This window comes from Equus caballus, chromosome 4 (assembly GCF_041296265.1).
Source record: "Equus caballus isolate H_3958 breed thoroughbred chromosome 4, TB-T2T, whole genome shotgun sequence".
Classification (NCBI taxonomy): domain Eukaryota; kingdom Metazoa; phylum Chordata; class Mammalia; order Perissodactyla; family Equidae; genus Equus; species Equus caballus.
The window spans coordinates 74013875-74028345 of record NC_091687.1 but is presented as its reverse complement, the minus strand read 5'-3'; the positions used below and the strand labels follow the sequence as shown (position 1 = coordinate 74028345).

At 37.8% G+C, this 14471-nt stretch overlaps 1 protein-coding gene across 7 annotated transcripts in view; it reads left to right on the top strand.

Annotated features, from left to right (window-relative positions):
* DOCK4 (dedicator of cytokinesis 4) overlaps positions 1-14471 on the top strand; it is a 435623-nt gene that overhangs the window by 236425 nt on the left and 184727 nt on the right. For all 7 annotated transcript variants that reach the window (XM_070264886.1, XM_070264887.1, XM_005609313.4 and 4 more), the window contains exon 12: positions 435-523. In XM_070264886.1, the coding sequence (XP_070120987.1) occupies positions 435-523 (89 nt within the window). The remainder of the gene's footprint in view (positions 1-434; positions 524-14471) is intronic.

The window sequence follows — 14471 nt, the reverse complement described above, 5'->3', positions numbered from 1 at the left end:
TAGTATGTTACTCACATTTCACAGATGAAGAAATCTCGGCACAGAGAGGGTAAATTACTTGCCCAAAGAACATAACTCAGTTAATAGTGAGGATTCAAATCCAAGGAGTCAGATGCTTAGTCTGTGTTCCCCCGTGTGCAGTGTTCTCTGAGATTTTGATGGGGGAGAGGTGCTCTCCCAATCTGTGAGTTGTTCATCCTGGTTGCCTCTGGCATGAAGTAGGTGGCCATGCATTACCAGATATGGGCATTCCTGCTCATCTTGGGGCAACTGTGCTGAAAATGACAGTCAGTCGAAGTGAGTTGTTGGAAGCTCCAAGGAGGTTTAAGGAAGCACGTTATAGTAGTTATACCAAAAAGAGCAAGTGTGCTGTTAAGGTCATTGCTTGATCTCAGGCATCCTCAAAGCTTAACAGATTGTTAATGTTTTTATAGGTGTAACACAGAGAGTGAGTGGTACCAAATCCACGAGAACATCATCAAAAAGCTGAATGCGCGCTATAATTTGACTGGCTCCAATGCAGGTGAGTATGTGAAGCTGACGACTCTCCTTGCGCTTTTCATCTCAGGCCCTTTCTTTTATCTGTGTAAGAAGGAAATGACCTGCCCTTTGTTTTCCTCTCTGTTCATTCCCTATCTTTAAAAATGCTCAATCAACATTCTGGTACATCTTCCTTTGCTATGATAGGTTTGTAGCTATTATTGTCTCTAAAAAATGTATTCTGTTCTGATTTGCAACAAGGCAGAGTGTCTGAATTTGTTCAATGGTACCAAGTCTTGAGACCTCTAAGTTATTACTGATTGCTAAAAACCTAATGACAGTTAAGTTTGAGCTCATGACTATTGTGTGGAATAGGATTGATGAATGGAAATCTGTCAGTAATGTCCAGGAAAACTGTGCTTCACTGCCTATAGCTGGAAGCAACATTATTGTACTGGAGAACAAACATGCAGGCTCACGTACTGAAATTGGCTAAGAAGGAGAGTGATGTCGACTGCAGTGTCATGTAGAGAAAAATGTGTGTGCACTTGTTCAGAAGGGAACTGAAATATAGCATTGTAAGTTATATGTAATATATTGTATGGTACATAGTCTTATCCTAGTAACATATTATTGAATATGTTGTACATATACTGACGTCTTTAAGTTTGGTCAGTAGACAAAAACTTGGTGAATATTGTGTGCTTTCTGTCCCCCCTTCAAACCTATGTTGAAGCAAAATAAACTGTGCAGCTATGTGCTTTCATTGATGTAAAGAAACTTCAAATTAAGTAAGCTGTTATTTGAACTGAATGCGTTGTTTTTTTAAACTGATTTTTAAAGTACCTTGAATACAGATATTTGTGTTAGAGTCCAACTTGTCTGGCAATTAGAAGAACCAGAATTTAAGTTCAGACTGCCCTTTTTTCAGACCTGCACCCATTTTGCTAGGCAAAAAATGACCCACAAAGAAAAAGTAACTGCAGACAGAAGCTTTGTGGTTCAGTTCATTGAGGGCGTAAATATCCACAATCATGCATGAGGCAACACTTCAGGCTGTAATAAGTGGTGAGGTCAGTTTTCTCCTCCCTCTCCCAAGAGCTGGGGAGGTAGCTTGGGTTTTATTGGATTCACACTAAGTCCTCCATCTCCCACTAAATAAGCAAGAGCCTTATACTTACTGTTGAGGGCGGAGTCCCTAAAGAACCAGGAGGAGATGGTAGAATACAACATGAAGTGAAAAGTATACTTTAGAAACTGGTACATGCACTTGTCTTTGCATTTCCTGTAAAAGAATTATAATAGCACTTATTGTGTATGGGACCAAATGATTTCATTTAAATGTACCTTCAGTAAAATGGTAGAGCTGCTGCTTTTTAAAAACTTATTTTGCTGAATTTGTTGGTAGACTTCTAGCCAAATCCAATAGTTTTGTTTTAAACCTTCTGGTGTTTCTTGATACCAAGGATTATTTTTTATCATTAAATACACTCTAGACCTGTGCTGTCCAGTTTGGTAGGCACTAGCCACATGTGGCTATTGAGAAGTAGATATGAGGCTACTACAGCACCAGGATTGAGGTGTGCTGTAATTGTAAAATATATACCATATTTTGAAGACTTGGTACAATAAACTGAATGTAAAATATCCCATTAATAATTTATATAGTCATTACATGTTGAAAGATAACATTGTGGAGATATTGGGTTAAATGGACTATATTACTAAAATTAATTTTGTTTGTTTTCACTTTTTTAAAATGGCTACTTAGAAAAATTTTTAGTTCATTGGTGACTCATATTTCTGTTAGACAGTGCTGCTCTGGACTTGATTTAAAGGATTTTTTTTAAGTTCTTTTCATGCCTCGCAAACAAATTTGTTATGCCATGCTCCATTCCTTCTGCCCACTAACTGTGGAGAGGGGAGTCTATGGCCCTTGTGTATCTTGTTCTTTCTCCCCAAGAGTGCTTTTACTCTTAATTTGCTTACATTTGCTTCCTTATGTGAATAAATAAATATAAAACTAACCCTGGCCCTCTGATTTTTCCCATGTATTCCCTTCCCTCTCTACCATCATAGATGCAGCCTTCACTAAGCAGAATGTGGGGACCGCTGTGACACATTTCTTTCCCAACTCCTTGTCAACTCCCAAGCCTTTCTTCTTTGCAGTATGCCTCATGCAGAACAAACTTCCTCTGTTGTTGTGTTGTTTGAATATATCGTTGTCCTAACTCTGAGGGGATACCCAGTTGCCTCCTGAAATCATGGCGAAGTTCTCGATGATTATACCTCCAGATAGATTCCTAATGTAATTGATTCTATATCCTAGGAAGCCTCTGTTAGTGGTCAGGGTTCCAGTCAAGCCAAACCACCAATTTCTCTCTGCTTACAGACAGGAGTCATCACTTAGAGAGTATTGCCTCTAAGAGCCTTGCCTCTAGAAATAGGATGTCCTGGGTGTGGATCACACTTTCACTGGGATAACAGTAGCATCATTTTTTAAGGATGGAAAGATTTTATTGTGAGGATTAAAAGAGAAAATATATGCAAAGCACATAGCAGAGGACTTGATTCATAAGAAGGGTCTATTCAATTTAGTTATTATTGTCGTTCACTTACTCTGGAGTCATCATCTGGAATATTTTACCCCTTCGTGTTGTCAGGTCACCTTGTTTCATTTTCTCAAAATGGATCCTCGTGTGATCTCCTTAATGAAGACGTCAAGAATAACATAGTTGGATTATTGATAGGCTGGATCATTCAACCAGCCCTTCCTACTCTTTATTTCTTCCATCTTGTCTCTGCTGATTTGATTGCTACTATCTCTTCTTAGGTGTTTTAAATTTAATTGTTATCATTCTGATTACATGGATTAACTCCAGGAAGGAAGGACAGCACATTCTATTTCCTTGGTGTTTAGATATGCTCACATGTTCCATGTGCTTAGTCAATTTTATTGACCAACTGACCACTTATTTTTGCTGGAATCCTGAGTGAGACTACCAGACAGTGAGATCCAAACTACCTTATTCCCTGAGTGTTAGCTTCTCTGCTTACAGCCACTGTCCTGAAATGAAAAACGACATGTTGCATCTTTGGGAAGAGTGAAAGAAGCCATTGTACTATAGAGCCCTGTATAAAGGGTTTCCCCTCCCTTTAGCAGAATCCATCCTCTCTTTTGCTGCCTTCTGTGATACTTAGATTCCTAAGCAGCCAAATGTATGCTCTTTGTACTTGGCTTCTGCTGCAAGGTCCTGTCTGCCCTCTTTTCCTTATGACCCAGACCCTCTCCATCCTTCTCCCTTCAAGCCTGAGTCCCAGCCAGCTGCACGCAGCAAGCATCTATCTGCCTTCCATTCCTCTGGTCTCCACCTGATCCCTTCCAGCTCTCTCAAGCCAAGGCAAACCCAGCCCTAAGCCTCATCTCTCCAAAATACTGCTCCAGAGAGAGAAACTCAGGAAGAAACTTTAAGAAATAAACAAGCCCTTTACTCTTTCCACTGAAGTTTCTACCCTTCAGTCTTGGTGGGTCGTCTGTTCTCTGTCTCCCTAATCTATTCCCTGTCTTGAGAAAAGGCCGTTATAAGAACAACAGATAGGTATTCAGGAGCTGTTTGCCTTTATTATTGGAAGGGGGCAAAAAATAGTGAGGGAAACAACAATACACGAATTGAAATTGGAAATTGGGGTGCCCTAATGTTCAGACTATCACAATGGCTAGATATGTTGACTTCCATTGTTTTCTCCTTGGACCATGGAATTGTTGATTAAATGGAAGCAGTGCAGTCAAATGTTTTCAAGAGAATTGAGTTCACTCAACAAAGTATCTGTTCCTGCTTTCTTCCTGCTATTCCTTGGTCATTGGTACTAAAAAAAGAAAAAAAGAATAACTTTGAAATTAGTTTTGAAACACATTTTACAGGCTAATTTCCAGGCCCTTTATGCTTCATTGAAGTCCTCCTTCTTCTTGGAGTTGTAATCTTTTCTGTTTAATAGATATGGGAACTCGTCTGGTTAGCTGGCGTTTTTCCTTCTAACCTAAGACTTATGCTGCAAAGCTACATTAACCACTATCTTTGTTGAGTTTAGAAACTGGGAGAAAATTGCAAGTGATCCATTTGACTTTTAAAGATTAAAAAAAAAATTGAATTAATGTATCTCTACGGTTAGATTTAGTTAGGTTGAGTAATTCAAAATTTCCAAAGTGGTGCTCTGTGGGAATTTTAAAATCCAAAAGTAATATTGTAAGAATTTGAAATTCTAAAAATATTCATTAAAATGAGCCTGGTTTAGGTTTGTTGAGCAAATGGTTATTATAAATGTCACCTCTGATAGACATTAGCAGTTGAATTCTAGGAATGTGAAGTAAGACTGAACCGATATGATTTCCTGAGGCAAATTCAGTTCTGTGACTTGAAATAAATTGTGTAAAAATCATTGGCTCTAGTTCAGTATGTCCTAAGAGAAACTTCAAAATCTTTTCGTATTCTCTGTGTATTTGTGAAATCCCAACTCCTGTAGTTTGCACATGTAGCTTACAACTAGAAGAAATCGTTTCTGCTAATCAGGTCAGGTTCTACAGCCTTCTTTTTGCCTTAGTAAGATGAATGTACGTGGTTGTCTTCCTGCCAATTGTACTTTTTAACCCCCATGGAAGGGTAAAGGGAGTTACCTAGATAAAGAAACCACGTGTACAGGGAGAACAGGTTAACTTCGCACGGGACGTAAGCAGTGTTCTTTCTTTGAGGTGAAAGGAGGCTTTTGAGTGAGTCAGATTGCATTTCAGGGGTTGAACCTCCTATCTACAGGTACCAGTGTAGTCATTTAACTCAATATTGTTGAATTGGACAATTTTAAAGGATTGTATCAGTGCTCCTGACTTCTGAACATTGCTTTTAGAAACTTGGCTTTCTAATATTATTAAAAGAAAACTGGTACTTATTGGCACCACCTATTGGCTAGAAATATAGTATGTGACCTTTTGCTCACTTTTGGAATTTCGTAATTATCAAACTATGCTCTCTTCTTTATTGTTTTTTAAAGATTTTATTTTTCTCCTTTCTCTCCCCAAAGCTCCCCGGTACATAGTTGTATATTTCGTTGTGGGTCCTTCTAGTTGTGGCATGTGGGACGCTGCCTCAGCGTGGTCTGATGAGCACTGCCATGTCCGCGCCCAGGATTCGAACCAACGAAACACTGGGCCGCCTGCAGCGGAGCGCGCGAACTTAACCACTCGGCCGCGGGGCCAGCCCCTCTCTTCTTTATTGTTTTAAAGTTTTTATTTTAAACTAATTTTACTTACAGAAATTTTGTAAGAATTCCTAATTTCTCAAAGGTTAACATTTTACCACATTTGCCTTATTCCTCTTTCTCTCTCTATATATACACACTGATATATGTATATATATACTGTTCATATATAGAGATATATGGGTTTATATATGTTTATATATATATGTGTACACACATATATATGAACTCTATATATAGTCATTTAATATTACTGAATTGGTATAATTCTTAAGGATTGCATCAGTGTTCCTGGAGTGTATGCACACATACAAACACATATACATATATACACACATATGTACATGCGTTGTCTCCCCTCAGAACTGTTTGAGAACAAATTGCGGGCGTGAATCCTCTCTACCCCTGTTTACTCCAGGACATGGCAACATAACCACACTACAGTTATCAAAATCAAGAAGTTAACATTGACATAATACTCTTAGCTAATCTGTAGACCTTATTCAGATTTTGACAATTTTCTCAACATCCTTTATAACCAAAGAAACCAGGCCATATTGCATGCAGTTGTCATATCTTTTCAGTTTCCTTTAAACTAAACCATTCTCTTTTAATGATAGTGAAAAGAAAAGATATAGTTCAAAATTTATTAAATTATACTTTAAGATAATTCTTAAAGCTTCATGCAGTATTAAAAAAAACAAGTAATAACACACGCACATTTGCATATACAGCCTAAACCATAGACAAGAGTAAGCCACGTTAAAAAAAAAAAACAAGTAATAAGCTAATAGAAGCAGCAATTAGCACTTAATTTTCTTCTCTAAATTACTTATATTTTGCTAATGTAGATATAATCACTAGCAGTATAGTTTGGAAGCTTTGCTATATAGAAAAAATTTTCAGTTTATAGCAAGGATTTCAATCAGTTAAAATAATCAGTTATTAAATTGCACTCATATATGTTATGTTCTATATATATTTTCAAAAAGTGGTTTTTGGCGTGTGGCTTACTGTATGCTTCCTGTCGTGAAAAAATTACAAATAAGTAATAATAGTTACAGTAAAAAAGCAAACAAACAAAACTTTGTTAACTTTGACATAATCCTCAGTGTCTATCATTGAAATGTTGATATCCCAAATCAAAATAAGGATGGAAACTTTAAGATGAAAATTCTTGTTTGTTAAAAAGGAAATGTTAATTCCCTCTGAATGGTTTCATCCATTCCTACAATTATGGCTTCCACTATTTGCCAAGGGGCCCCTCTCCATCTCTCATTTCTGGTCAGTAAATGTCTTTTCTGGTTTAGACTCAATGAAAGGAAACAATTTGAGATGTCTCTTATGTCTCTTAGTTTGACATTCCATGACTTATTATGTATTGCTTCAGTCTTATTTTCTCTATAACTCTTAGCCCTGGGCTAACCACTTCTTTAAAGAAAACATAAAAGCCTTCCCAAAACTTTGAAATAACAGATCTGTGGACTAACAGTTATAATCACAAGATTATTTGCTCATACTTACCATACCTTCACATGTTGGAAGGCAGGTCCTAGTAGATAGGGTTACCTGTTCAAAGATCTTCAGATCTTCAGGTGAGACTTCAGAAGGTCAGATGCTCTGATTTATCTTCAGTTGTATCAAAATTGCATCCTTTAAGAGTTAATTTGGTTTAAGGAGGCAGTCAGCAAAAACTGAATAATACTGGCTGAAAGTCAGGAATCAAGGTGTGACTATTAAGAAAGGGGAGTGATTTTCTTTCTTCCTTTGTTTTTTATTTTTTTTTTTTCATTTTAAATTCACTTTGAAAGTGCATCTGAAATAGGAGATGCATCCCAAATTTGAGCAATAGCAACAGTAAGGACATAAGTGTCTGGGTTTTCAAGGATGACAGTCTTAAAGGACAGCTGTCATTTGGTAATCTGGTCCTGCTGGGTAAAGGCTTTAAGCAACTGTGTCCCCTCCATCATGTAATTAACACAACATTCAGCACTCCTCTAGTACTGTCTTGGCTCCCATCTTATTTCTTCATCTAACCTGACTCATTCCTAGACTCTAATCTGTTGCTAATGCTTATGGCTTTTGCTCCATTGACTCATTTTCCAACAGTGTTGTCTCACTTGACACCACTCCTACTAGACATTTGGCTTCCTTTCTTTCCACTGCTCCAGAGACCCTGAGATTCTGTCTCTGACCTCTCTCTGGAAACACTTCGCTTGATCCAACCAGGACCTGACTGCTTGATGAAGCCAACTCTTCGAGTTGGACCCAAATAGGATAAATGCTTCTAGTGTATTTGTTTAAAAAGTCAATTTTCTTACCTTATAGACAAATCATATAACATTCTAATACCTGAAGTAAAATTTTGATGGTGAATTTTGTGAATCAGGCACAGAGGAGGGAATACAAGCAAAAATTATTGCTCTAAGAGCAATGAGGTCCTAAGTATTTCAGAAGTGAACAGATTTTATTGAAGATGATTTTCTGAAAGAATCTAATAATACCATCTTTAGGAAGTTTTGCTGGTACCTCATATGATGTTAGTAATTTTGCAATTCAAGTTTCAAAGTCCTAGCAGTTGTGTTTTATCCTTAGCCCCTCACCTCCCAGATACAAAGTATGCTGGTAATGTCAAGAAACAGTGTTTGTAGAGTTTCACTAGAGAATAATAGCATGAGGAGCTGAATGGACCTGCTCCAAATTAGAACAACCGTAACTAGTAAATATTGTATTTTTTGAAAGTGTTAAAGTCTGAAAATTTTCCTAAGAGCCTACAGCAAATAAAGAAATACTTATTCAGGGATAGCTACTAAATCTTGATAAAAACAGAGAGAGTTGGTGGCACTTGTGCCACAACCCATTTCCTTCCTCCCACCTGCTGCTACTCAGCATGATGGAAATTCTACTCCAGGTAGATGCAGTCAAGAAGATGGAACTCCTCCCCTCAGCTCCCAGGCATGGGATGCGCTATCTCACCAGCAGGTGAAGGCTGCCACTGCTTCTCATCTCCTTGAGCTCTGAGTTGCTAAATTCCTTGCAAAAAGCTAAGAGGTCACGAGCTCCCTTCTTCCACACAACCCCCACTCACAGGGCAGGAACTCTACCCTAGGTGTGGCAGCCTGAGAATATTGGGGCATTGATCACCCTCACTCCCAGCTCACTCATTGGATGGAGGTTCCATATGAGGAGAGGCAAGCTGAGAAGACCAGAGGTTACTGCTCCAACCTAGCACATTGCTCATAAAGCAGAGGTGTTACTCTAAAGAATGGGCCACTGTACCCATCTCCAGTTCTGGAGCAGTGAGTCTAGAGATTTGGCCAGGGGAAGAGGCAGTCCATAAGGAGAGTAACTCAGGTGAAAAGGAACTGACCTTATTTGAAAGAGAGTATGCAGAAATTCAAGCCTATGGGAGCTCTTGAAAACAATGGAGATTTTGGAAAAAGATATTTCTTTTGGAAAAAAGAATGAAGAAACATGAACAGAACCTCAGAGAAATGTGACATACCATCAAATGCACCAACATATGCAAAATGGGAATACAAGAAGGTGAGGAGAGGGAGATAGGAACAGGAAAATTATTTTGAAGAAATACTGACAGAAAACTTCCCAAATTTGATGAAAAACATTAATCTATGTATTCAAGAAACTGAGTAACTCGAAGTATGATAAACAGAAAGAGATCCATACCCAGACCATCATAGTAAAACTGCTGAAAGACAAAGACAAAATCTTGAAAGCAGCAAGAGAAAAACTACTCATCACATATAAGGGAACCCCAATGAGATTATTGCCTGACTTCTCATAAAATTACAATGGAGGTCAGAAGGCAGTGATGACATATTCAAAGTGCTAAACAAACAAAAAGCATCAACCAACATTCTTATATCCAGCAAAACTACCTTTCAAAGTTCAAGGCAAAATAAAGACATTCCAAGACAAACAAAAACTGAAAGGTTTTTTTTTTTTACAAACACACCCACTTCAGAAGAAATACTGAAGAAAGTTCTTCAGGCTGAAAGCGAGTGACCCCAGACCATAATCCAAATCCTTGTGAAAAATAAAGAACATCACTAGAGGTTAATCATATATTTATAAAAGACAGTATAAATGGCTGCTTTTTCTCCTTTTTTCCCCTTAACTAATCTCCCCATCTCAGCTCATAGGCTCATCCTCTACACGGAGTCTCAGGTCAGACACTCAGGGATCTTCCTAATTCCTCATTTTCCCTTGTTCCCCTACATCTAACATACCATCAAGACATGACTTCTTATATTCCCATCTATAGCTTTTTTACCATTTTTTTCCCGTCGCCTTTGCAGCCACATTAGCGTGAGCCTCCATTATCTCTTGTCTTATCTGCCTTAACTTTTAACTGGACTCATCAGCTCCATTCTTCCCCTTCTGATTCCATTTTCCAGGCAAGACTAGGAATATTTAAAACATAAATTGGATCCTGTCTTTGTTACTTAAAATTCTCCAGTGACTTCCTGTTGCATGTAGAACAAGAGTAATTAATTATGGCCTCAATGACTGCTGCCTGTCTTTCCAGCCTCCCCTCTAGCTGCATTTGATTCTCCTCCCTTCAAACACAGTGGCCTTCTTCCAGTTTCTCCATCACCCCAAGCTCTTTGCTGTTGTAAGGCCTTTGTACCTGCTCTTCTCTCTGCCTTTTAACATTATCTCCCCATTTTTTGCACTGCCATGTTTTCTCTTTCTAAGCTTGGATGTTACTCTCAGAAATGTCCTTCTGTGGGCCGGCCCAGTGGTGCAGCAGTTAGGTGCGCATGTTCCACTTCGGTGGCCTGGGGCTTGCCGGTTTGGATCCCAGGTGTGGACATGGTACTGTTTGGCAAGCCATACTGTGGTAGGCATCCCACATATAAAGTAGAGGAAGATGGGCACGGATGTTAGCACAGGGCCAGTCTTCCTCAGCAAAAGGAGGAGGATTGGCAGCAGATGTTAGCTCAGAGCTGATCTTGCTCAAAAATAAAAAGCCTTCTGTAACCATTTATCCTTTACTATTTTTGTCTCAGTCTCTGGTTTATTTTATTTATAACACTTACCACAATTAAAAGAGAAAAATTCTGGTAGGATACACAAGAGGTTGTAAACATTGATTAATTATAGAAAATCAAACTCAGTAACTTGGGTGGGGGGATACATTTGCTTCCATAATAGAGCCTTTTGTACAATTTGAATTATTTAACACATGCATGTATTATTTAAAAAACATTTTTTTCCAGTTAGTTTATTGAGGTCATATTGGTTTGTAGCATCATGTAATTTCACATGTATATTATTATATATCCATTTCTGTATACACTGCATTATGCTCACCACCAATAAGTCTGGTTTTTATCCATTACCATACATATGTGCCCCCTTATAGTCCCACCCCCCACTTCCCCTCTTATAACCACTAATCTGCTCTCTTTATCCATGTTTGTTTATCTTCTACATATGAGTAAAATCATATAGTGTTTGTCTTTCTCTGTCTGGCTTATTTCGCTTAACATAATACGCTCAAGATCTGTCCATGTTGTTGCAAATGTGATGATTTTGTCTTTTTTTATAGTACTGTAGTATTCTATTGTATATTAACACCACATCTTGTTTATCCATTCATCAGGTCGTGAACACTTGGGTCGCTTCCACAACTTGGTTATTGTGAACAATGCCGCAATGAACATAGGGGTGCATAAATCTCTCTGAATTGTTGATTTCAAGTTCTTTGGATAAACATCCAGTAGTAGGATAGCTAGATCATATGCTATGTCTATTTTTTATTTTTTGAGAAATCTCCATACTGTTTTCCATAGTGGCTGCCCCACTTTGCGCTCCCACCAGCAGTGTATGAGGGTTCCCTTTTCTCCACATCCTCTCCAACATTTGTTATTTTTTGTCTTGGTCATTATAGCCATTCTGACTAGTGTAAGGTGATATCTCATTGTATTTTTGATTTGCATTCCCCTAATAATTAGAAATGTTGAATATCTTTTTATGTGCCTGTTGGCCATCTGTATGTCTTCTTTGGAAAAAGGTCTGTTCGTATCCTCTGCCCATTTTTTGATTGGGTTATTTGTTTTTTTGCTGTTGAGTTGTGTGAGTTCTTTATATATTTGGAAATTAACCCTTTGTTGGATATATGATTTGCAAATATTTTCTCCCATTTGGTGGTTTGTCTTTCATTTTGTTCATGGTTTCCTTTGCCTTGCAGAAGCTTTTTAGTCTGATGTAGTCCCATTTGTTTATTTTCTTTCGTTTCCCTTGCTTGAGTAAACATGGTATTCAAAAAGATGCTGCTAAGACTGATGTCAAAGACTGTTCTATCTATATTTTCTTCTAGGATTTATATGGTTTCAGATCTTACCTTCAAGTCTTTATTCATTTCGAGTTAATTTTTGTGTGTAGAGAAAGATAATGATCTACTTTCATTCTTTTGTGTGTGGCTGTCCAGTTTCCTAGCACTATTTATTGAAGAGACTTTCCTTTCTCCTTTGTATGTTCTTGGCTCCTTTGTTGAAGATTAGCTGTCCATAGGTGTGTGGGCTTTCAATTCTATGTGTCTGTTGATACATTAATCTATATGTCTGTTTTTTGTACCAGTACCATGCTGTTTTGATTATGATAAGTTTGTAGTATATTTTGAAGTCAGGGATTGTTATGCCTCCAGCTTTGTTCTTTTTTCTCAGGATTGCCTTGCTATTTGGGGTGCTGTCTTGTTCCATATAAATTTTAGGATTCTTTGTTCTATTTCCATGAAGAATGTCATTGGGATTCTGATTGGTATTGCATTAAATCTGTAGATTGCTTTAGGTAATATGGACATTTTAAGTATGTTTATTCTTCCAATCCATGAGCATGGAATATCTTTCCATTTCTTTATGTCTTGTTCAATTTCTTTCAATAATGTCTTATAGTTTTCAATATATAGGTCTTCCATCTCCTTTGTTAAATTTATTCTTAGGTATTGTATTCTTTTTGTTGCAATTATAATTGGGATGGTATTCTTGACTTCTCATTCTGCTAGTTTGCTATTCGTGTATAGAAATGCAACTGATTTTTTAAAGTTGATTTTGTACCCTGCAACATTGCTGTAGTTGTTGATTATTTCTAATAGCTTTCTCGTGGATTATCTTGGGTTTTCTATATGTAAATCACGTTGTCTACAAACCAATGAGAGTTTCACTTCTTCCTGTCCAATTTGGATACCTTTTATTTCTTTTTTTTTTTCAAGATTGGCATCTGAGCTAACATCTGTTGCCAATCTTTTCTTTTTTTTGCTTTTCTTCTTCTCCCCAAAGTCCCCCAGCACTTAGTTGTATATTCTAGTTGTAGGTTCTTCTGGTTGTGCTATGCGGGATGCCACCTCAGCATTTCCTGATGGTTGGTGCCTTGTCCACAGCCAGGATCCAAACCAGCGAAACCCTAGGCCACGGAAGCAGAGCACGCGAACTTAACCACTTGGTCACAGGGCCAGCCCCATGGATACCTTTTATTTCTTTTTCTTGCATAATTACTCTAGCCAAAACCTCCAGTACTATGTTGAATAGGAGTGGCAAGAGTGGGCACCCTTGTCTTGTTCCTGATCTCAGAGGGATGGCTTTCAATTTTTCACCATTGAGCATGATGTTAGCTTTGGGTTTGTCATATATGGCCTTTATTGTGTTGAGGTACTTTCCTTCAATACCTGTTTTATTGAGAGTTTTTATCATAAATGAATGTTGGATCTTGTAAAATGCTTTCTCTGCATCTATTGAGATGATCATGTGGTTTTTTTTCCTCATTTTGTTAATGTGGTGTATCACATTGGTTGATTTGTGCATGTTGAACTAGCCCTGCATCCCTGGTATAACTCCCACTTGATCATGGTGTATGAACCTTTTAATGCACTGCTGTATTCGGTTGCCAATATTTTGTTGAAGATTTTTGCATCTATGTTCATCAGGGATATTGGCCTATAATTTTCCTTCTTTGTGTTATCCTTGTCTGGTTTTGATATCAGGGTAATGTTGGCCTCACAGAATGAATTAGGAAGCATTCCATCTTGTTTAGTTTTTTGGAATAGTTCGAGAATGATAGGTATTAAATCTTCTTTAGCAGCCAGCCTGGTGGTGTAGTGGTTAAGTTTTCATGTTCTGCTTCAGTGGCCTGGGGTTCACTGGTTTGGATCCTGGGCACGGACCTACATACCACTCATCGAGCCATACTGTGGTAGCATCCCACATAGAAAAATGAGAAGGACTTAGAACTAGGATATACAAGTATGTACTGGGGCCTCATGGCGAAAAAGAAAAAAGAGGAAGATTGGCAGCAGATGTTAGCTCAGGGCCAATCTTCCTCACCACAAAAAAAGGTGATACTTCTCTCAAGTATTTAGAAATGTCTGCCATAGAGGAAATGCTTAATTAATTGTACCTGTATCTTCCTCTCCATGTCTTCCTCAAATAAAATCCTGCCAAAGCATCTTTAAAAAACAAAAAAAAACTTTGAATTTTTGATACAATTCTCTGGAAAAGCCATCTGGTCCTGGACTTTTGTTTCTTGGGAGGTTTTTGATTACTGTTTCAATCTCTATATTTGTGATTGGTCTATTCAGATTCCCTATTTATTCTTGATTCAGTTTTGGGAGGTTGTGTGAGTCTAAGAATTTACCCATTTCTTCTAGGTTGTTCAATTTGTTGGCATATAGCTTTTCATAGTATTCTCTTATAATCCTTTGTATTTCTGTAGTATCCATT